The following is a 24561-nucleotide window of genomic DNA, read 5'->3' as shown; positions in this document are numbered from 1 at the left end:
TAACTTAGCCAATCGGACTCCATAAGCTCTCTTTCCTCTTCAGAGACACAGGAAAGTTGCAACTTGCAGATGGAGATTTCAACTTCGTTGATATATTCCAAAATTTCCCTGTGGAATACAGAAAATATAGCAGGAGTAATCTCTGTGCCACGGGACAAACGAAGCCTTCCCTTGATTTTCATCTTCAGAATGGAAATCTGGTTATGGTGTCGCTCCCTGGAATCTGCCATAGTTGAAGTATCAGAGGTCTCCATATCCTTGTACGGGTAATCGAACAATTTCCAGAATTGTCACTAATTCCCGTTACCAATGACTCAAAGTTCTGTTAGAAATTGTTTTGAACTGTTGTATTTTTTTCGCAAATTGTTGGAAAAAAAAGTCATATAACTGAGAGTAGCTAACCTGAAGTGAGGTTGCGAAAAAAATACAATCTTCTTTGCGACCTTCTTCTCAGGTCTTGTAACCACAGTAACATAAAAAAAAGGAATAAGACTCTTCACAAAGGAGGAAGGTTTTTATAACAATTTACCTTACTCTATTAGTATAAATAACCACAATGCTATTGTACTTTTTGATTGTTGGAAGACCATCCTCACCTCCGGCAGCCACACTCAGGTAAGCTATGTATTATTCACCACACTACATAAGCAACCCCAAGGCTGGCCAGTACCAGATGGGTGACCATTTTGATGAGTATGGTTTTTAATGTGTATGTGTGTGGGGGGTCAGGCTCCCCCAAATGGGGGGGGGGAATTTAAAGCAGAATAAAAATTAAACTAAACTACATAAGCAACCCTGAGTCTGCAAGTGTACGGGCCATACTAAAATAATAACTTTATTTAGAAAGCCATTCTTAACAGGGGCGGGGGTTATTCAACTAATCTCCACTTTCACCTAATAATTCAATGAAGAAGGTTTTACCATGTTTTTACAGTGCATATTTTTCGCAGTATGAAAAAAGTACTGTTTCTAGTTTAAAATTAATTTTTCACTGTAAAGTTTCGTTTATGGCAGACGGATGAACAAATGTGCGCTATAGTTTCGGTAAAATAAAAATAAACATGTGTAATAATAAAAATAATAATAAATTTTTATTTACCATCCATAATTTTGTCTCACAATGAAAAGAGAAACGTCTCGTTTCTATGTGAGTGTTGACCAACATAAATTGTACTGATTCACGCTTGCACCGGTTTTGGCAGTCACGGAGATACCATAAAATTATTTCAGTGCGTATGGTCCACCGTAGTCGAAAGGCGGCAAATGTTATCAAACGGGATCGAAAAACTGATGCTATTTTTAACACAAAGGGCACAATATTTATCGATTTTTTTGCATCGATTCTTCAAAGCATGCCCTGTTTAATAATGGTCATGCATTATTTGGCTCGCTAAAAAAAATTATTAATTTATTTATCAAAGATTTTAAAAGGCTTTTTTCGTATAAATATTTAAAAACATTTTTTTTTTTGCTTAACTTAAATTAATTATTTTACTTAACATATTCACCGAATTTCACACTCCAAAAGTCAAAAGCGAAATAATTAAACACAATCAAAGTTCTGATATTCAGACGTCAAAATAAGGTATGTAAACAAGTTTTTTTTTATCTATAACCCTGTACCTTACAACACGGAATATGTTTTGTTTAGTTTCAGATGATTATTTTAAGCATATTTGGTACCCCCCCCAAAAAAAAACAAGGGGAGGTTTTGTAAGCAAAAAATATATATATATATAAATATCGTTTATGAAAAATAAGTATACTGTTATAAAGTTCATTCTTCTCTTAATAATCACTGAAAATTTCGTATTGATTGGATAATTACCTGATTTTTGGTAGATTTTTAAAAAGACGGTCCGTCAAAAAGTACTGACCTCCCCCCCCCCCAGTTTTGGCAGTGCCTATATTATGTGACCAGAAAATTCTGTTTGATTTTTTAATTCTTTTATCTGATATTTAACATTTTAGAATGGAGATCACTTTCTTTTATAAAGTTTACACAAAATGTGCGAGTCTCTTGCAGTTGAGATAAACCAAATATGAGCAAAATACGCCTGAAAGAATGTTGCAATATTTTGGAGATATAATGGGGGTATGATCCCACACAGTCGGATGATTCTATTTAGAAAGGATGCTGCTAAGAACTGACGAATCAAATTAATTCATGTTCTGCTACCAACCAATCAGAAACCAGAATTGCTTCATAAATATTAAACCTTTCCTGTAGCAATTTCACATGCTCTTTACCCGGGTTTCGACATGGTAAGAATATTTTGTTCCGTGGAACTGTCTACTACAAACAAGTCACCTCCCAGGACTTGTGTGTAACACGAACCATTTGAAACTGTTCTGAAACTCAAAATGGCTTACACTTCTAGATGTTGACAAATGTCTGTGGCTATTCCAAACATTAGAGATCAAGGGACAGCAATATTGTTTTACACATCTCGGATTAGGGCTTAATGTGGCCCATTTAATAATGCAGACCATTAGTAATATCATCGTCAGCCAGGATAAGACTATGAATGCAGCTACGTCTTCATATATTGACAACATTTTTGTGAATGAAACTGTGTGTGTTCCACAACATGTGTCAAGGAACATTTGAAGAAATTCTGGAAAGCAATAACCCAAAACAGCTACGTCTTCATATATTGACAACATTTTTGTGAATGAAACTGTGTGTGTTCCACAACATGTGTCAAGGAACATTTGAAGAAATTCTGGAAAGCAATAACCCAAAACAGCTACGTCTTCATATATTGTCAACATTTTTGTGAATGAAACTGTGTGTGTTCCACAACATGTGTCAAGGAACATTTGAAGAAATTCTGGAAAGCAATAACCCAAAACAGCTACGTCTTCATATATTGACAACATTTTTGTGAATGAAACTGTGTGTGTTCCACAACATGTGTCAAGGAACATTTGAAGAAATTCTGGAAAGCAATAACCCAAAACAGCTACGTCTTCATATATTGACAACATTTTTGTGAATGAAACTGTGTGTGTTCCACAACATGTGTCAAGGAACATTTGAAGAAATTCTGGAAAGCAATAACCCAAAACAGCTACGTCTTCATATATTGACAACATTTTTGTGAATAAAACTGTGTGTGTTCCACAACATGTGTCAAGGAACATTTGAAGAAATTCTGGAAAGCAATAACCCAAAACAGCTACGTCTTCATATATTGACAACATTTTTGTGAATGAAACTGTGTTCCACAACATGTGTCAAGGAACATTTGAAGAAATTCTGGAAAGAAATAACCCAAAACAGCTACGTCTTCATATATTGACAACATTTTTGTGAATGAAACTGTGTGTGTTCCACAACATGTGTCAAGGAACATTTGAAGAAATTCTGGAAAGCAATAACCCAAAACAGCTACGTCTTCATATATTGACAACATTTTTGTGAATGAAACTGTGTGTGTTCCACAACCTGTGTCAAGGAACATTTGAAGAAATTCTGGAAAGCAATAACCCAAAACAGCTACGTCTTCATATATTGACAACATTTTTGTGAATGAAACTGTGTGTGTTCCACAACATGTGTCAAGGAACATTTGAAGAAATTCTGGAAAGCAATAACCCAAAACAGCTACGTCTTCATATATTGACAACATTTTTGTGAATGAAACTGTGTGTGTTCCACAACATGTGTCAAGGAACATTTGAAGAAATTCTGGAAAGCAATAACCCAAAACAGCTACGTCTTCATATATTGACAACATTTTTGTGAATGAAACTGTGTGTGTTCCACAACATGTGTCAAGGAACATTTGAAGAAATTCTGGAAAGCAATAACCCAAAACAGCTACGTCTTCATATATTGACAACATTTTTGTGAATGAAACTGTGTGTGTTCCACAACATGTGTCAAGGAACATTTGAAGAAATTCTGGAAAGCAATAACCCAAAACAGCTACGTCTTCATATATTGACAACATTTTTGTGAATGAAACTGTGTGTGTTCCACAACATGTGTCAAGGAACATTTGAAGAAATTCTGGAAAGCAATAACCCAAAACAGCTACGTCTTCATATATTGACAACATTTTTGTGAATGAAACTGTGTGTGTTCCACAACATGTGTCAAGGAACATTTGAAGAAATTCTGGAAAGCAATAACCCAAAACAGCTACGTCTTCATATATTGACAACATTTTTGTGAATGAAACTGTGTGTGTTCCACAACATGTGTCAAGGAACATTTGAAGAAATTCTGGAAAGCAATAACCCAAAACAGCTACGTCTTCATATATTGACAACATTTTTGTGAATGAAACTGTGTGTGTTCCACAACATGTGTCAAGGAACATTTGAAGAAATTCTGGAAAGCAATAACCCAAAACAGCTACGTCTTCATATATTGACAACATTTTTGTGAATGAAACTGTGTGTGTTCCACAACATGTGTCAAGGAACATTTGAAGAAATTCTGGAAAGCAATAACCCAAAACAGCTACGTCTTCATATATTGACAACATTTTTGTGAATGAAACTGTGTGTGTTCCACAACATGTGTCAAGTAACATTTGAAGAAATTCTGGAAAGCAATAACCCAAAACAGTTACGTCTTCATATATTAACAACATTTTTGTGAATGAAACTGTGTGTGTTCCACAACATGTGTCAAGGAACATTTGAAGAAATTCTGGAAAGCAATAACCCAAAACAGCTACGTCTTCATATATTGACAACATTTTTGTGAATGAAACTGTGTGTGTTCCACAACATGTGTCAAGGAACATTTGAAGAAATTCTGGAAAGCAATAACCCAAAACAGCTACGTCTTCATATATTGACAACATTTTTGTGAATGAAACTGTGTGTGTTCCACAACATGTGTCAAGGAACATTTGAAGAAATTCTGGAAAGCAATAACCCAAAACAGCTACGTCTTCATATATTGACAACATTTTTGTGAATGAAACTGTGTGTGTTCCACAACATGTGTCAAGGAACATTTGAAGAAATTCTGGAAAGCAATAACCCAAAACAGCTACGTCTTCATATATTGACAACATTTTTGTGAATGAAACTGTGTTCCACAACATGTGTCAAGGAACATTTGAAGAAATTCTGGAAAGAAATAACCCAAAACAGCTACGTCTTCATATATTGACAACATTTTTGTGAATGAAACTGTGTGTGTTCCACAACATGTGTCAAGGAACATTTGAAGAAATTCTGGAAAGCAATAACCCAAAACAGCTACGTCTTCATATATTGACAACATTTTTGTGAATGAAACTGTGTTCCACAACATGTGTCAAGGAACATTTGAAGAAATTCTGGAAAGCAATAACCCAAAACAGCTACGTCTTCATATATTGACAACATTTTTGTGAATGAAACTGTTCCACAACATGTGTCAAGGAACATTTGAAGAAATTCTGGAAAGCAATAACCCAAAACAGCTACGTCTTCATATATTGACAACATTTTTGTGAATGAAACTGTGTGTGTTCCACAACATGTGTCAAGGAACATTTGAAGAAATTCTGGAAAGCAATAACCCAAAACAGCTACGTCTTCATATATTGACAACATTTTTGTGAATGAAACTGTGTTCCACAACATGTGTCAAGGAACATTTGAAGAAATTCTGGAAAGCAATAACCCAAAACAGCAACGTCTTCATATATTGACAACATTTTTGTGAATGAAACTGTGTGTGTTCCACAACATGTGTCAAGGAACATTTGAAGAAATTCTGGAAAGCAATAACCCAAAACAGCTACGTCTTCATATATTGACAACATTTTTGTGAATGAAACTGTGTGTGTTCCACAACATGTGTCAAGGAACATTTGAAGAAATTCTGGAAAGCAATAACCCAAAACAGCTACGTCTTCATATATTGACAACATTTTTGTGAATGAAACTGTGTGTGTTCCACAACATGTGTCAAGGAACATTTGAAGAAATTCTGGAAAGCAATAACCCAAAACAGCTACGTCTTCATATATTGACAACATTTTTGTGAATGAAACTGTGTTCCACAACATGTGTCAAGGAACATTTGAAGAAATTCTGGAAAGCAATAACCCAAAACAGCTACGTCTTCATATATTGACAACATTTTTGTGAATGAAACTGTGTGTGTTCCACAACATGTGTCAAGGAACATTTGAAGAAATTCTGGAAAGCAATAACCCAAAACAGCTACGTCTTCATATATTGACAACATTTTTGTGAATGAAACTGTGTGTGTTCCACAACATGTGTCAAGGAACATTTGAAGAAATTCTGGAAAGCAATAACCCAAAACAGCTACGTCTTCATATATTGACAACATTTTTGTGAATGAAACTGTGTGTGTTCCACAACATGTGTCAAGAAACATTTGAGGAAATTCTGGAAAGCAATAACCCAAAACAGTTACGTCTTCATATATTGACAACATTTTTGTGAATGAAACTGTGTGTGTTCCACAACATGTGTCAAGGAACATTTGAAGAAATTCTGGAAAGCAATAACCCAAAACAGCTACGTCTTCATATATTGACAACATTTTTGTGAATGAAACTGTGTGTGTTCCACAACATGTGTCAAGGAACATTTGAAGAAATTCTGGAAAGCAATAACCCAAAACAGCTACGTCTTCATATATTGACAACATTTTTGTGAATGAAACTGTGTGTGTTCCACAACATGTGTCAAGGAACATTTGAAGAAATTCTGGAAAGCAATAACCCAAAACAGCTACGTCTTCATATATTGACAACATTTTTGTGAATGAAACTGTGTGTGTTCCACAACATGTGTCAAGGAACATTTGAAGAAATTCTGGAAAGCAATAACCCAAAACAGCTATGTCTTCATATATTGACAACATTTTTGTGAATGAAACTGTGTGTGTTCCACAACATGTGTCAAGGAACATTTGAAGAAATTCTGGAAAGCAATAACCCAAAACAGCTACGTCTTCATATATTGACAACATTTTTGTGAATGAAACTGTGTGTTCCACAACATGTGTCAAGGAACATTTGAAGAAATTCTGGAAAGCCATAACCCAAAACAGTTACGTCTTCATATATTGACAACATTTTTGTGAATGAAACTGTGTGTGTTCCACAACATGTGTCAAGGAACATTTGAAGAAATTCTGGAAAGCAATAACCCAAAACAGCTACGTCTTCATATATTGACAACATTTTTGTGAATGAAACTGTGTGTGTTCCACAACATGTGTCAAGGAACATTTGAAGAAATTCTGGAAAGCAATAACCCAAAACAGCTACGTCTTCATATATTGACAACATTTTTGTGAAGTAAACTGTGTGTTCCACAACATGTGTCAAGGAACATTTGAAGAAATTCTGGAAAGCAATAACCAAAAACAGCTACGTCTTCATATATTGACAACATTTTTGTGAATGAAACTGTGTGTGTTCCACAACATGTGTCAAGGAACATTTGAAGAAATTCTGGAAAGCAATAACCCAAAACAGCTACGTCTTCATATATTGACAACATTTTTGTGAATGAAACTGTGTGTGTTCCACAACATGTGTCAAAGAACATTTGATGAAATTCTGGAAAGCAATAACCCAAAACAGCTACGTCTTCATATATTGACAACATTTTTGTGAATGAAACTGTGTGTGTTCCACAACATGTGTCAAGGAACATTTGAAGAAATTCTGGAAAGCAATAACCCAAAACAGCTACGTCTTCATATATTGACAACATTTTTGTGAATGAAACTGTGTGTGTTCCACAACATGTGTCAAGGAACATTTGAAGAAATTCTGGAAAGCAATAACCCAAAACAGTTACGTCTTCATATATTGACAACATTTTTGTGAATGAAACTGTGTGTGTTCCACAACATGTGTCAAGGAACATTTGAAGAAATTCTGGAAAGCAATAACCCAAAACAGCTACGTCTTCATATATTGACAACATTTTTGTGAATGAAACTGTGTGTGTTCCACAACATGTGTCAAGGAACATTTGAAGAAATTCTGGAAAGCAATAACCCAAAACAGTTACGTCTTCATATATTGACAACATTTTTGTGAATGAAACTGTGTGTGTTCCACAACATGTGTCAAGGAACATTTGAAGAAATTCTGGAAAGCAATAACCCAAAACAGTTACGTCTTCATATATTGACAACATTTTTGTGAATGAAACTGTGTGTGTTCCACAACATGTGTCAAGGAACATTTGAAGAAATTCTGGAAAGCAATAACCCAAAACAGTTACGTCTTCATATATTGACAACATTTTTGTGAATGAAACTGTGTGTGTTCCACAACATGTGTCAAGGAACATTTGAAGAAATTCTGGAAAGCAATAACCCAAAACAGTTACGTCTTCATATATTGACAACATTTTTGTGAATGAAACTGTGTTCCACAACATGTGTCAAGGAACATTTGAAGAAATTCTGGAAAGCAATAACCCAAAACAGCTACGTCTTCATATATTGACAACATTTTTGTGAATGAAACTGTGTGTGTTCCACAACATGTGTCAAGGAACATTTGAAGAAATTCTGGAAAGCAATAACCCAAAACAGCTATGTCTTCATATATTGACAACATTTTTGTGAATGAAACTGTGTGTGTTCCACAACATGTGTCAAGGAACATTTGAAGAAATTCTGGAAAGCAATAACCCAAAACAGCTACGTCTTCATATATTGACAACATTTTTGTGAATGAAACTGTGTGTGTTCCACAACATGTGTCAAGGAACATTTGAAGAAATTCTGGAAAGCCATAACCCAAAACAGTTACGTCTTCATATATTGACAACATTTTTGTGAATGAAACTGTGTGTGTTCCACAACATGTGTCAAGGAACATTTGAAGAAATTCTGGAAAGCAATAACCCAAAACAGCTACGTCTTCATATATTGACAACATTTTTGTGAATGAAACTGTGTGTGTTCCACAACATGTGTCAAGGAACATTTGAAGAAATTCTGGAAAGCAATAACCCAAAACAGCTACGTCTTCATATATTGACAACATTTTTGTGAATGAAACTGTGTGTGTTCCACAACATGTGTCAAGGAACATTTGAAGAAATTCTGGAAAGCAATAACCCAAAACAGCTACGTCTTCATATATTGACAACATTTTTGTGAATGAAACTGTGTGTGTTCCACAACATGTGTCAAGGAACATTTGAAGAAATTCTGGAAAGCAATAACCCAAAACAGCTACGTCTTCATATATTGACAACATTTTTGTGAATGAAACTGTGTGTGTTCCACAACATGTGTCAAGGAACATTTGAAGAAATTCTGGAAAGCAATAACCCAAAACAGCTACGTCTTCATATATTGACAACATTTTTGTGAATGAAACTGTGTGTGTTCCACAACATGTGTCAAGGAACATTTTAAGAAATTCTGGAAAGCAATAACCCAAAACAGCTACGTCTTCATATATTGACAACATTTTTGTGAATGAAACTGTGTGTGTTCCACAACATGTGTCAAGGAACATTTGAAGAAATTCTGGAAAGCAATAACCCAAAACAGCTACGTCTTCATATATTGACAACATTTTTGTGAATGAAACTGTGTGTGTTCCACAACATGTGTCAAGGAACATTTTAAGAAATTCTGGAAAGCAATAACCCAAAACAGCTACGTCTTCATATATTGACAACATTTTTGTGAATGAAACTGTGTGTGTTCCACAACATGTGTCAAGGAACATTTGAAGAAATTCTGGAAAGCCATAACCCAAAACAGTTACGTCTTCATATATTGACAACATTTTTGTGAATGAAACTGTGTGTGTTCCACAACATGTGTCAAGGAACATTTGAAGAAATTCTGGAAAGCAATAAACCAAAACAGCTACGTCTTCATATATTGACAACATTTTTGTGAATGAAACTGTGTGTGTTCCACAACATGTGTCAAGGAACATTTTAAGAAATTCTGGAAAGCAATAACCCAAAACAGCTACGTCTTCATATATTGACAACATTTTTGTGAATGAAACTGTGTGTGTTCCACAACATGTGTCAAGGAACATTTGAAGAAATTCTGGAAAGCCATAACCCAAAACAGTTACGTCTTCATATATTGACAACATTTTTGTGAATGAAACTGTGTGTGTTCCACAACATGTGTCAAGGAACATTTGAAGAAATTCTGGAAAGCAATAACCCAAAACAGCTACGTCTTCATATATTGACAACATTTTTGTGAATGAAACTCTGTGTGTTCCACAACATGTGTCAAGGAACATTTGAAGAAATTCTGGAAAGCAATAACCCAAAACAGCTACGTCTTCATATATTGACAACATTTTTGTGAATGAAACTGTGTGTGTTCCACAACATGTGTCAAGGAACATTTGAAGAAATTCTGGAAAGCAATAACCCAAAACAGCTACGTCTTCATATATTGACAACATTTTTGTGAATGAAACTGTGTGTGTTCCACAACATGTGTCAAGGAACATTTGAAGAAATTCTGGAAAGCCATAACCCAAAACAGTTACGTCTTCATATATTGACAACATTTTTGTGAATGAAACTGTGTGTGTTCCACAACATGTGTCAAGGAACATTTGAAGAAATTCTGGAAAGCAATAACCCAAAACAGCTACGTCTTCATATATTGACAACATTTTTGTGAATGAAACTGTGTGTGCCACAACATGTGTCAAGGAACATTTGAAGAAATTCTGGAAAGCAATAACCCAAAACAGCTACGTCTTCATATATTGACAACATTTTTGTGAATGAAACTGTGTGTGTTCCACAACATGTGTCAAGGAACATTTTAAGAAATTCTGGAAAGCAATAACCCAAAACAGCTACGTCTTCATATATTGACAACATTTTTGTGAATGAAACTGTGTGTGTTCCACAACATGTGTCAAGGAACATTTGAAGAAATTCTGGAAAGCCATAACCCAAAACAGTTACGTCTTCATATATTGACAACATTTTTGTGAATGAAACTGTGTGTGTTCCACAACATGTGTCAAGGAACATTTGAAGAAATTCTGGAAAGCAATAACCCAAAACAGCTACGTCTTCATATATTGACAACATTTTTGTGAATGAAACTGTGTGTGTTCCACAACATGTGTCAAGGAACATTTGAAGAAATTCTGGAAAGCAATAACCCAAAACAGCTACGTCTTCATATATTGACAACATTTTTGTGAATGAAACTGTGTGTGTTCCACAACATGTGTCAAGGAACATTTTAAGAAATTCTGGAAAGCAATAACCCAAAACAGCTACGTCTTCATATATTGACAACATTTTTGTGAATGAAACTGTGTGTGTTCCACAACATGTGTCAAGGAACATTTGAAGAAATTCTGGAAAGCAATAACCCAAAACAGCTACGTCTTCATATATTGACAACATTTTTGTGAATGAAACTGTGTGTGTTCCACAACATGTGTCAAGGAACATTTGAAGAAATTCTGGAAAGCAATAACCCAAAACAGCTACGTCTTCATATATTGACAACATTTTTGTGAATGAAACTGTGTGTGTTCCACAACATGTGTCAAGGAACATTTGAAGAAATTCTGGAAAGCCATAACCCAAAACAGTTACGTCTTCATATATTGACAACATTTTTGTGAATGAAACTGTGTGTGTTCCACAACATGTGTCAAGGAACATTTGAAGAAATTCTGGAAAGCAATAACCCAAAACAGCTACGTCTTCATATATTGACAACATTTTTGTGAATGAAACTGTGTGTGTTCCACAACATGTGTCAAGGAACATTTGAAGAAATTCTGGAAAGCAATAACCCAAAACAGCTACGTCTTCATATATTGACAACATTTTTGTGAATGAAACTGTGTGTGTTCCACAACATGTGTCAAGGAACATTTGAAGAAATTCTGGAAAGCAATAACCCAAAACAGCTACGTCTTCATATATTGACAACATTTTTGTGAATGAAACTGTGTGTGTTCCACAACATGTGTCAAGGAACATTTGAAGAAATTCTGGAAAGCAATAACCCAAAACAGCTACGTCTTCATATATTGACAACATTTTTGTGAATGAAACTGTGTGTGTTCCACAACATGTGTCAAGGAACATTTGAAGAAATTCTGGAAAGCAATAACCCAAAACAGCTGAAATTGAGCTCGTGCCTATTCTATGAAATTAATTGTAAAACATTGTAGTGATGGGACAGTGCTGCTTAAACATATGGGGTGGAACCTATTAAATTAAATACCTTTAACCTTTTGTAAAACATTGTAGTGATGGGACAGTGCTGCTTAAACATATGGGGCTGAACCTATTAGATTAAATACCTTTAACCTTTTGTAAAACATTGTAGTGATGGGACAGTGCTGCTTAAACATATGGGGCTGAACCTATTAGATTAAATACCTTTAACCCTTTGTAAAACATTGTAGTGATGGGACAGTGCTGCTTAAACATATGGGGTGGAACCTATTTGATTTAATACCTTTAACCTTTTGTCTAAGATGATTGTTATGCTTTTTGCAGCTATATGTTGCAACAAAAGGTTTTCCAGTTTATATAGACATCAACAGTGAAGGTGTGGGATTTTGCTACTAGTCGAGTTAATTCGAAAGAAATATAAGAATAAAAGCTTGGTATATGCAAAATAGTGGCGATGGGGTGGAACCTATTAGATTTAATACCTTTAACCCTTTGTCTAAGATGATTGTTATGCTATTTGCAGCTTCCTATATGTTGCAACAATACTCAATGCATATGCAAATGTAGACGTCCAGTATAGTTCCAGGCAAAAGTAATTTTCTAGCAGGGCTGTAAAAACCTACCTGCTTTCAAGATGTTTTTCAAATATTCTGAAATTATTTTGTAGTTACAAAGAATTTTTATATTCAGATGAATTCGAGGTGAGTGGATATATTCCCTCAAACAAATGCAGATGGAATAATATTAAGAAAATGTTTGAATATTTTTGATAATTCTGCATATGTAGAGAAAGCAAAAACGTGTATGCAATGCTTTTTGGATGGACATATGATAATTTACTTTCATTCTTACATTAAAATACGTGTATATATATTGTAGTATTGTGTATATTAATATAAATCTATCTCTTCTCACTATGATGAAAATCATAACAAATTTACTTTCATTGTTACATTAAAATACGTGTATATATATTGTAGTATTGTGTATATTAATATAAATCTATCTCTTCTCACTATGATGAAAATCATAACAAATTTACTTTCATTCTTACATTAAAATACGTGTATATATATTGTAGTATTGTGTATATTAATATAAATCTATCTCTTCTCACTATGATGAAAATCATAACAAATTTACTTTCATTCTTACATTAAAATACGTGTATATATATTGTAGTATTGTGTATATTAATATAAATCTATCTCTTCTCACTATGATGAAAATCATAACAAATTTACTTTCATTCTTACATTAAAATACGTGTATATATATTGTAGTATTGTGTATATTAATATAAATCTATCTCTTCTCACTATGATGAAAATCATAACAAATTTACTTTCATTCTTACATTAAAATACGTGTATATATATTGTAGTATTGTGTATATTAATATAAATCTATCTCTTCTCACTATGATGAAAATCATAACAAATTTACTTTCATTCTTACATTAAAATACGTGTATATATATTGTAGTATTGTGTATATTAATATAAATCTATCTCTTCTCACTATGATGAAAATCATAACAAATTTACTTTCATTGTTACATTAAAATACGTGTATATATATTGTAGTATTGTGTATATTAATATAAATCTATCTCTTCTCACTATGATGAAAATCATAACAAATTTACTTTCATTCTTACATTAAAATACGTGTATATATATTGTAGTATTGTGTATATTAATATAAATCTATCTCTTCTCACTATGATGAAAATCATAACAAATTTACTTTCATTCTTACATTAAAATACGTGTATATATATTGTAGTATTGTGTATATTAATATAAATCTATCTCTTCTCACTATGATGAAAATCATAACAAATTTACTTTCATTCTTACATTAAAATACGTGTATATATATTGTAGTATTGTGTATATTAATATAAATCTATCTCTTCTCACTATGATGAAAATCATAACAAATTTACTTTCATTCTTACATTAAAATACGTGTATATATATTGTAGTATTGTATATATAAATATAAATCTATCTCTTCTCACTATGATGAAAATCATAACAAATTTACTTTCATTCTTACATTAAAATACGTGTATATATATTGTAGTATTGTGTTTATTAATATAAATCTATCTCTTCTCATTATGATGAAAATCATAACAAATTTACTTTCATTCTTACATTAAAATACGTGTATATATATTGTAGTATTGTGTATATTAATATAAATCTATCTCTTCTCACTATGATTAAAATCATAGCAAATTTACTTTCATTGTTACATTAATATACGTGTATATATATTGTAGTATTGTGTATATTAATATAAATCTATCTCTTCTCACTATGATGAAAATCATAGCAAATTTACTTTCATTCTTACATTAATATACGTGTATATATATTGTAGTATCGTGTATATTAATATAAATCTATCTCTTCTCACTATGATGAAAATCATAGCAAATTTACTTTCATTCTTACATTAAAATACGTGTATATATATTGTAGTATTGTGTATATTAATATAAATCTATCTCTTCTCACTATGATTAAAATCATAGCAAATTTAATTTCATTCTTACATTAATATACGTGTATATATATTGTGGTATCGTGTATATTAATATAAATCTATCTCTTCTCACTATGATGAAAATCATAGCAAATTTACTTTCATTGTTACATTAATATACGTGTATATATATTGTAGTATTGTGTATATTAATATAAACGTATCTCTTCTCACTATGATGAAAATCATAGCAAATTTACTTTCATTCTTACATTAAAATACGTGTATATATATTGTAGTATTGTGTATATTAATATAAATCTATCTCTTCTCACTATGATGAAAATCATAGCAAATTTACTTTCATTCTTACATTAATATACGTGTATATATATTGTGGTATCGTGTATATTAATATAAATCTATCTCTTCTCACTATGATGAAAATCATAGCAAATTTACTTTCATTGTTACATTAATATACGTGTATATATATTGTAGTATTGTGTATATTAATATAAATCTATCTCTTCTCACTATGATGAAAATCATAACAAATTTACTTTCATTGTTACATTAATATACATGTATATATATTGTAGTATTGTGTATATTAATATAAATCTATCTCTTCTCACTATGATGAAAATCATAACAAATTTACTTTTATTGTTACATTAATATACATGTATATATATTGTAGTATTGTATATATAAATATAAATCTATCTCTTCTCACTATGATTAAAATCATAACAAATTTACTTTCATTGTTACATTAAAATATGTGTATATATATTGTAGTATTGTGTATATTAATATAAATCTATCTCTTCTCACTATGATGAAAATCATAACAAATTTACTTTCATTGTTACATTAATATACATGTATATATATTGTAGTATCGTGTATATAAATATCTCATCTTACTATGATGAAAATCATATAAAAAACAAAAAATAATATTTTAACTAGATAATAATTTGAGCAACACTTGTATCGACTTACTCTCTGTTAAGTTAGAAAATATCTTGTCATTTCTTTGATGAAACTTATATAAATGTTTTATATGAAATAAATCAAGATGTTGTGGTTCAATCTAATAATATTAACAACAATAAACAAACAGAATATTAATATGTAAATGCAAATACTAAAAATATTGAACTTCATTGTTTTTTACAGATGTTCCTGATTGAACCCTATTTCAATTTTAATGGAGGATCATCATCTTTAAACATTAAGCTGTGAACATTTGATACTTTATTTGGAACACTACAACGACATCTGTGAGATAATTTATTATACTGAACAATACTTTTTAATGAATTTTGCTAAACACAACTTGAAGGTAATATAACTCTTTGTAAAAATGTGTGCAATGTTCAAATATACGGAATCAGAAAAATATGTGACTTTCAAAAAATACATATTTTCTTTAATACCGGAAACTATAACTCTAAAAATAGCATTTTAAAAAGATATCCACGTTGAAATATATGAAGAAGTAGATAGATGCTTGTCATCTGTATAGTGCCGTATGCACAGCATGAACAATTTAATAAGATAATTGAAATAAAAAAGAACGTGGGTGTGTGGATATAATCGTTTTTTCTAGATACGATTGAGTAAAACATATAGGAACTCACACTGGAAAAAGCCACAATTTTGTAAAGTTTGTGGATATTCTTGTGCATAATAAACTTTCGTGATCAATATGAGAACTCACACTGGGGAAAAACCACATTCATGTGATGTTTGTGGATATTCTTTTTCTAAAAAAACACATTTAATAAGCCATATGAGAACTCACACTGGGGAAAAGCCATATTCCTGTCAAGTGTGTGGATATTCTTTTTCCCAAAAATCAAATTTAGTGAAACATATGAGAACTCACACAGGGGAAAAGCCACATTCTTGTCAAGTTTGTGGATATTCTTGTTCTCAAAAGTCAGACTAAGCGAAACATATGAGAAGACATTCTGGAGAAAAGCCATATGCTTGTCAAGTTTGTAAATATTCTTCCACTGCAAAATCAGGCTTAGTGAGACATATGAGAACTCACACTGAGGAAAAGCCACATTCTTGTGAAGTTTGTGGATATTTGTTTTCTCAAATATCACATTTAGTGGGACATATGAGAACTCATACTGGGGAAAAGCCATATTCTTGTCAAGTGTGTGGATATTCTTGCTCTCAAAAATCTAATTTAGTGAGCCATATGAAAACTCATTCTGGAGAAAAACCACATTCTTGTGAAGTGTGTGGTTATTCTTGTTCTAAAAAATCTGTCTTAGTGAGACATATGAGAACTAACACTGGGGAAAAGCCACATTCATGTGATGTTAGTGGATATTCTTTTTCTAAAAAAACACATTTAATAAGCCATACGAGAACTCACACTGAAGAAAAGCCATATTCCTGTCAAGTGTGTGGATATTCTGTTTCCCAAAAATCAAATTTAATGAAACATACTCATACTGGGGAAAAGCCACTTTCTTGTCAAGTTTGTGGATATTCTTGTTCTCAAAAGTCAGACTTAGCGAAACATATGAGAAGACATACCGGAGAAAAGCCATATGCTTGTCAAGTTTGTAAATATTCTTCCACTGCAAAATCAGACTTAGTGAGACATATGAGAACTCACACTGAAGAAAAGCCACATTCTTGTGAAGTTTGTGGATATTTGTTTTCTCAAATATCACATTTAGTGAGACATATGAGAACTCATACTGGGGAAAAGCCATATTCTTGTCAAGTGTGCGAATATTCTTGTTCTCAAAAATCGAATTTAGTGAACCATATGAAAACACATCATGGGAAAAAAACCACATTCTTGTGAAGTTTATGGATATGCTTCTCAATAATAAAAGTTAGTAGGTCATATGAGAACTCACACTGCCTCAGGACTCTATATTGTAAGGAAAGTAATGCCAACATTCCAAAAACGACGGGAACCAGAGGCAAAAGACAAAATTCCACGCTGGAAACAAAAGATCCAAAACCAGCTAAACCTGTGCCGAAGGGAATTGTCCCAGATTAAACAATTCCTAGCCGCCCCTGCTGTACAGGGACGACTGAAGAACATCATCGGCAAACTCAGCAGGAAATATTGTACAAAAGCAGGACAGCTACAAAACGTAGCTAGAGAATTAGAAGGAAAAATCCCAGCACTTTCCAAACGCATTAAGAAAAGAGAAAGCAAGAATAGGGCAAAGCATGAAAACAAAACATTTAAGCAGAATGCTCGGTTATTTTACCGTAACCTAATAAGGGACACTATAACGGTGAATAACCCGCCCAAAATGCAAGAGCTGGAGGATTATTGGAGACCTCTCTTTGAGAACGAGATCACCCATAACAAAGAGGCTCAATGGATCCATACCATTGAGAGGAGCCTAGAAAATAAGCCAGAGATGCCGGAGCCAAAGATAACAGCTGGCACTATAAAAACGAAGCTAAATAGCGTCTACAATTACAAAAAGCCTGGCATAGACAATCTCCCCAATTTCTGGCTGAAACAACTAACATCATTACATGGGCATTATAGCAGTTGTTTCAACAGAATATTGAGAGGAGAAGAAACCACACCAGAATGGATATTAAGAGGAGATACAACCCTCATAGCAAAGACAAAAGAAACGCAACGCCCTAATAAATACAGGCCCATTTGCTGTCTCACTACCACCTACAAACTCTTCACTGGCCATGTTGCGGACAGTATATACCAACACCTCTCCTGCACCACATATCTTGAAAAAGAACAAGCAGGCTGTAGGAGGGACTGTCTAGGTACCAAAGACCAGCTCAACAAATAAAACTATCTTGGAAGACTGTAGGAAGAGACAGCGAAATTTAAGTATGGCTTGGATTGATTATCAGAAGGCTTATGACAGTGTACCACACACGTGGCTTCTACGCTGTCTAGAGCTATATAAGATACACCCGATAATCAAACAGGCCATAGCTACACAAATGAAAATGTGGCAAACAAACATGACATTAAGCCACACAAAAGGAAATATAAGGGTCACGGACGTAAACATCAGGCGAGGAATCTTCCAAGGAGATAGTTTATCCCCTTTACTCTTCTGCTTGGCAATAGATCCGTTAAGCAAACTTTTAAACAAAAAAAATGTGCTTACAATCTAAGCCAGGACCGCCGACAAGACCCAAACAAACGAATTAACCACCTGCTCTTCATGGATGACCTCAAGCTGTATGCCAGTTCTGATGCCGACTTAAATGAACTCTTACAAGTCGTACATAACTTCTCCAGAGATATTGGCATGAAATTTGGACTGGACAAATGTGCCAAGTGCTCCATCAAATCTGGGAAGAAGATCGAAACTGAAAATATTCAGCTTGATGAATATACCACCATCAAGGACCTAGAAGGGCAGGAAGGATACAAATACCTTGGCATAGAAGAGAATGATACCATCCAGCATGCCAAGATGAGAAACAAAATTGGAAGTGAGTACATACGCCGAGTCAAGAAGATATGCAAAACAGAACTCACAGGCAGAAACAAAATAACTGCCATTAACCAACTAGCCATGCCAGTAGTAACATACAGTTTTGGTATTGTCGACAGGCCACAAAAAGACATAAATAGACTAGACACTAAGACACGTAAAATGCTGACAATGTATAAAGTAATATACAGAAACCAGTGTCTGTCTAGAATGTATCTGCCCAGATGGAAAGGAGGTATGGGGCCCTCGGAGATTGACCATCAACATCGTGCAACTATTGTGAGCACCGGACAATATCTGATGAGCTCTAAAAACCCAACTCTCAAGATGGTACACCAACATCAGGAATCAAGAGCCAGTAGAACAACATCCATCACAAAACTGGCCAAACATTTTGGGGAAGACTGTCTTACAAGTGAGACAGAAACAGAAAAGATACCTGCGACTGAAATAGCCAGAAAAAGTCGCCAGAAATACACTAAAGCTTTCCATGACAAGAAAGTTGAAGAATGGGCCAACCAACAACGGGCCAAGTATTTTCTGGACGAATATAACCAAGACTATATTGATAAGGAAGGGTCTATAAGCTGGCTAAAGGATTGATCGCTCCACTATGACCAGAAGAAGTATATAATAGCTGCCCAAGATCAAGGCTTGATGACCAATGCGTTTAAAAAATGAGTGGTCTCAGCAAAGACAACAAATGCAGGTTCTGCCACACAGAAATAGAGAGTGTGAGCCACCTGATTTCTAGCTGTAAGGTCCTGCTAGGGGACGGCTACTATACAATGCGACACAATGAAGTATGCAAATATCTCCACTGGACGATCTGCAATAAGTTAAATATCGAATGCAGTAAGAAGTCATGGGAACATATACCCGAAAGAACAGTCGGAAACAAGTCATATACCATCCACTATGACTATGCAATCCCTACAGCCACATACCTAGAAAACGGAGCTATAAAACCCGACATTGTAATATGGGACAAGAAGGAGAAGGAAGCAACCTTGGTGGAAGTTAGTGTCCCGAATGATGCTGGGTTAAACAGAGCTGAGAGGGAAAAGATTACTAAATACCAGGGTCTTATGTATGACATGAAAAGAAACTGGAACCTTAAGAAGATCTCTATCATTCCAGTAATTATAGGAGCAACCGGACTTATGAAAAAGAATTTTACAAACTATCTTACAAATATACCAGGTAAACCAAGTGCAAAGGAGATTCAAACAATTGAACTTATAGCAGGTGTATGTTTGGCATCTGGTAGGATGCCCCATCCCTGGCTGAAACAAAATGATAAGAAAAATGAAAAAATAGAGAAAAAGCATAATCTGCTGAAGAATGTGGTTCTTTTTTTCCAAACCATATTCTTGTGGAGTATGTGGTTTTTCTTTTGCACAGAAGTCACATTTGTTGCAACATATGCAAACCCATACAGGAGAGAAACTTACGGCAATTAACCAACTTGCCATGCCAGTACTAACATAGTTTTGGCATTATTGACTGGCCTCAGAAAGACATAAATTGGCTTGACACAAAGACAAGGAAAATGCTAACCTTGTACCGAGTTATTTATCGAAATCAGTGCATGCCTCGTTTGTACCTACCCAGGCGAGAAGGAGGTATGGGGCTCTCGGAAGTCAATCATCAACACAGAGCCACAATCGTCAGCATAGGTCAGTACATAATAAGTTCCTGTAACCCCAAGCTTGTGAAAATTAAAGACCATTATCAGAATCGAGCAAGTAGCACAACATCTATAACACAACTAGCCACTCATTTTGGAAAAGATTGCCTTACAAATGATACTGAGAACCCAAACAAGCCTGCCACTGACATAGCCCAGAAAAGTCGGAAAAAATACACTAGCCAGTTCCATAGTGTTAAAACAGAAGAATGGACCAACCATAAACGGGCAAAATACCTACCGACTGAACTATCCCAAGAATATATTGATAGGGATGGTTCCCTGGACTGGCTCAAAAGAGGATCCCTCCATTACGACCAAGAGAGGTTGATATTGGCTGCACAAGACCAGGGCCTCATGACAAACGCCTTCAAAAAGATGTGTGGTCTAAGCAACAATAATAAATGCAGGTTCTGTAGCACTGAGGTTGAGAGTGTGGGCCACCTGATTTCTGGTTGCAAAGTCCTACTTGGAGATGGTTATTATACAGATCGCCATAACAGAGTTTGCAAATACCTTCACTGGAAGATATGTAAGAAACTCAACATTCAGTGTAGTAAAAACTCCTGGGAACATACACCCGAACGAACAGTTGGGAATGACAACTACACTATTCACTATGACTACATAATCCCTACTGCTACATATCTTGAAAATGCAGCTGTTAAACCAGATATAGTGATTTGGGACAGAGCAAACAAAAAAGCGACCGTAATAGAGGTCAGTGTACCCAATGATACAGGGCTTAACAGAGTTGAGAGGGAAAAGATTACAAAGTATCAAGGACTTATGTATGATATGAAACGAAATTGGAAATTAAAAGACGTTTCAATTATACCAGTCATCATAGGAGCAACTGGGCTTATGAAAAAGAACTTTAAAAAGTACATAGCAAGCATACCCGGTGAACCAAGTGCAAGTGAAATACAAACGATTGCACTGAAAGGGACGGCTAGAATCCTGAAAAGATCTCTTGGTTGGACTCACTAAAATAGGGGTAAATGTCAGACATCTGGTTGGATGTCCCATCCCATAGAAGAAAAAGTTTAAGAAAAATGAAAAAAAAAGACAAGAGAGAAACCACATTCTTGTGAATTATGTGGTTCTTCTTTTGCACGAAAGTCACAATTGTGGCGACATATGCAAACACATACAGGAGAAAAAGCATAATCTGCTGAAGAATGTGGTTCTTTTTTTCCAGAAAACATATGCAAACACATACAGGAGACAAATCACATTTATACAAAAGTTTACTTTAATTAAACATATTCGTATGCATACGGAAGATAAACATGTATTAAGTGTGGAAGACAAATATGTTGGACTCATAATAACGATTTTCTCGCCCAGATTAGACTCATAATAAAATTTACTTCATCTTGTATGCATAATCCAGAGATATAAATATTTAATTACTGTAAGTATCATTTACTGGTTAAACGATGATGTTCAACAAAGTATAAGATATTATGTGCAACCAATTTACTTCTGACTTCATATATTTGTACTACAAACTAATCAAGTAATTTATCCATACTTTTTCTCTTTCGTTTAATTATTTGGTTTATTAGGTTTCCAGTTTTTTGTACCTCCACGAATGTCCCAGAGTGAGGTCCAGAATATATCTCTTGTTCTTGAAATTACATATACATGTATTTACCAAATTGTTGTGACATTACGTTGGAATCACTCGTTTGTGAAATAAGGGGACGTGGCAGTAATATGTGACCATGGTTGTCCATTTTACAATCAATCCGAATATGAAGATAAAATATTGCAGCTTGTGTTATAAGTCATATCTCTTCATCAATAAACTGCTATTACGATTTTGAAGATATGCTCAATCACGAAATACGGCACAGATCAGTTCAAGCATTAAAGGTTCATTGCTTGCCCAGTCAGAGGCAATCTCACTCAAACTGAGTACGTAAAAGACTCTTCCTTTTTCTGGTCAGGACAGCACACACCAAGCTTACTCCTTCCAGAGATTTCCTTTCCCCACCCCATTGTAACTTCTCTTTAAAGACGAACTGCCGATTTTGTTTCTGGCTCTGTACTTTTACAAGAAACAATTATAATATTTTATTATATTTTAGATGTGTGATTTCAAAGAATTTTCTAATTCAAATACATTTTTACACGGATGTTTCTGTTGTTTTCCAAATACAAGTCAATAATTTCTATAGATCAATTTTTAAAGAAAATGATGATCCATTAGAATTTTGTAAAGGCGTCAAAGCAACAACATCTGTAAATAAATAAAAAATAATGAAAATCAATATTTTTAGGGTTGTCTTTTATATATTAGTATTTTGTTTGTTTTTGTTGTGAATATCTTTGCATGAACTCAAAAGATTAATTTCATCATATAAGACAAAAAAGAAAAAAATCATTGATACAATACAATAACAATGCCTCCATTCAGTCTTGAAAGACAAACGATACACCATGTAAGAGTTGCGCAATTTCAAATCACAACTCCCCTGAATCGGCATTGTTTGAGTCTAGTGGCAAGGAGAAGTCCAGGACGACTGGAAGCAATGGCGAAATAAGCGGAGAGCACATACAGCACCTCAAAGTTCTAAATCGTCACCATTTAGTATTGACAGGTTCAACGTTGCTTAACTCCATTGATCCAGGGTGTTGATGTGATTATGTCGTACAGACAAATAAAACGGGAATTTTTATATCATTCACATCATGGAGACAAAGTAAACATTGATATGTGTGTGTACATGTATATATATATATATATATATATATATATATATATATAATAGACAGTCCTGTTGTATTCCCACCTGAGTAATATCATGTCCCACATATGTGGGTCTTACAATAGGATTCCCGACCATTTCAACAAACAGCAACTGGAAGTATAAATACTGAAAGTGTTTGATAGGGATTTGCATGCAACATTTTCTCTATTACATTTTGCAGGTGAACAATTCTTCCCATTGTAATTCTGTGTTGTGCAGAGATGTGTAAGAATAAGATTGGAACCCTAACCCTGACGTTATAAGATTATGTGTTGTATGATAATACCGCTTGCCACCATCTCATGCTGTGTTGTGCATGGATGTGTAAGAATAAGATTGGAACACGAGTGTTTGGTTGGTAAGAAGGGAACTAAATAATTGCACCCCATTTTATTAATTAATTGCTATGCGCATGTGTGAGTGCATGCAAAAGTTAGATCACGAAAACGGAATGAAAGAGTCTATATAAAAGTTACGGAAACGAAAGAGCAATTAAATATCATTACACATCCAACTGTATTAGATGTCCCCGTCTCTATTTAGAAAGTACCCGAGATATATCTCTCTCCAAAATAAACAAACATATATCTTTTCTATATATGACAAATATATGCAACAAAAGTCCCGATGTTTACAACCTTTTTGGCATAAAATTTCAGATTTCTTTGTTAGCTTTAATTTTTTTACCCTCTCAAAATGCAGCCCCCTGGCACGTACCGCCCAGGGCGGACCCCCTGCCCTGCGTTTTAGCATACGACAGGCTGGCCAGGCGACGACACATCAACCCTGATGTGAGAAACACCGACGAACACCCAGCCGGACAATGAAAACGATTGACAAGTTCTGCCACATGAAGAAGTTACATTTAGTTGATGTCGACCAAGATAGTGACTTGGACGATCGAAAGGTCACACTTTGCTGACCTGCGACCAGGATAGGTAAAAAATAACTAGTAAATTAAAAT

The 24561-nt window shown here is 34.2% G+C and overlaps 1 protein-coding gene across 2 annotated transcripts in view; it reads left to right on the top strand.

Annotated features, from left to right (window-relative positions):
- LOC145270477 (uncharacterized) overlaps positions 1-23117 on the top strand; it is a 32612-nt gene extending 9495 nt beyond the window's left edge. The window contains exon 2 of one of the 2 annotated variants that reach the window (XM_080126146.1): positions 15856-23117. In XM_080126146.1, coding sequence (XP_079982272.1) covers positions 18873-19751 — 879 coding nt within the window. In that variant the 5' untranslated portion in view covers positions 15856-18872 and the 3' untranslated portion in view covers positions 19752-23117. The remainder of the gene's footprint in view (positions 1-15855) is intronic. The other variant, XM_080126145.1, reaches the window with a different exon arrangement.
- Positions 23118-24561: the final 1444 nt, after the last annotated feature.

This window comes from Euprymna scolopes, chromosome 46, assembly GCF_053919585.1.
Source record: "Euprymna scolopes isolate OS-2025 chromosome 46, ASM5391958v1, whole genome shotgun sequence".
Classification (NCBI taxonomy): Eukaryota; Metazoa; Mollusca; class Cephalopoda; order Sepiida; family Sepiolidae; genus Euprymna; species Euprymna scolopes.
The sequence above is the reverse complement of the archived record's forward strand: the minus strand, read 5'-3'. Positions and strand labels throughout refer to the sequence as shown.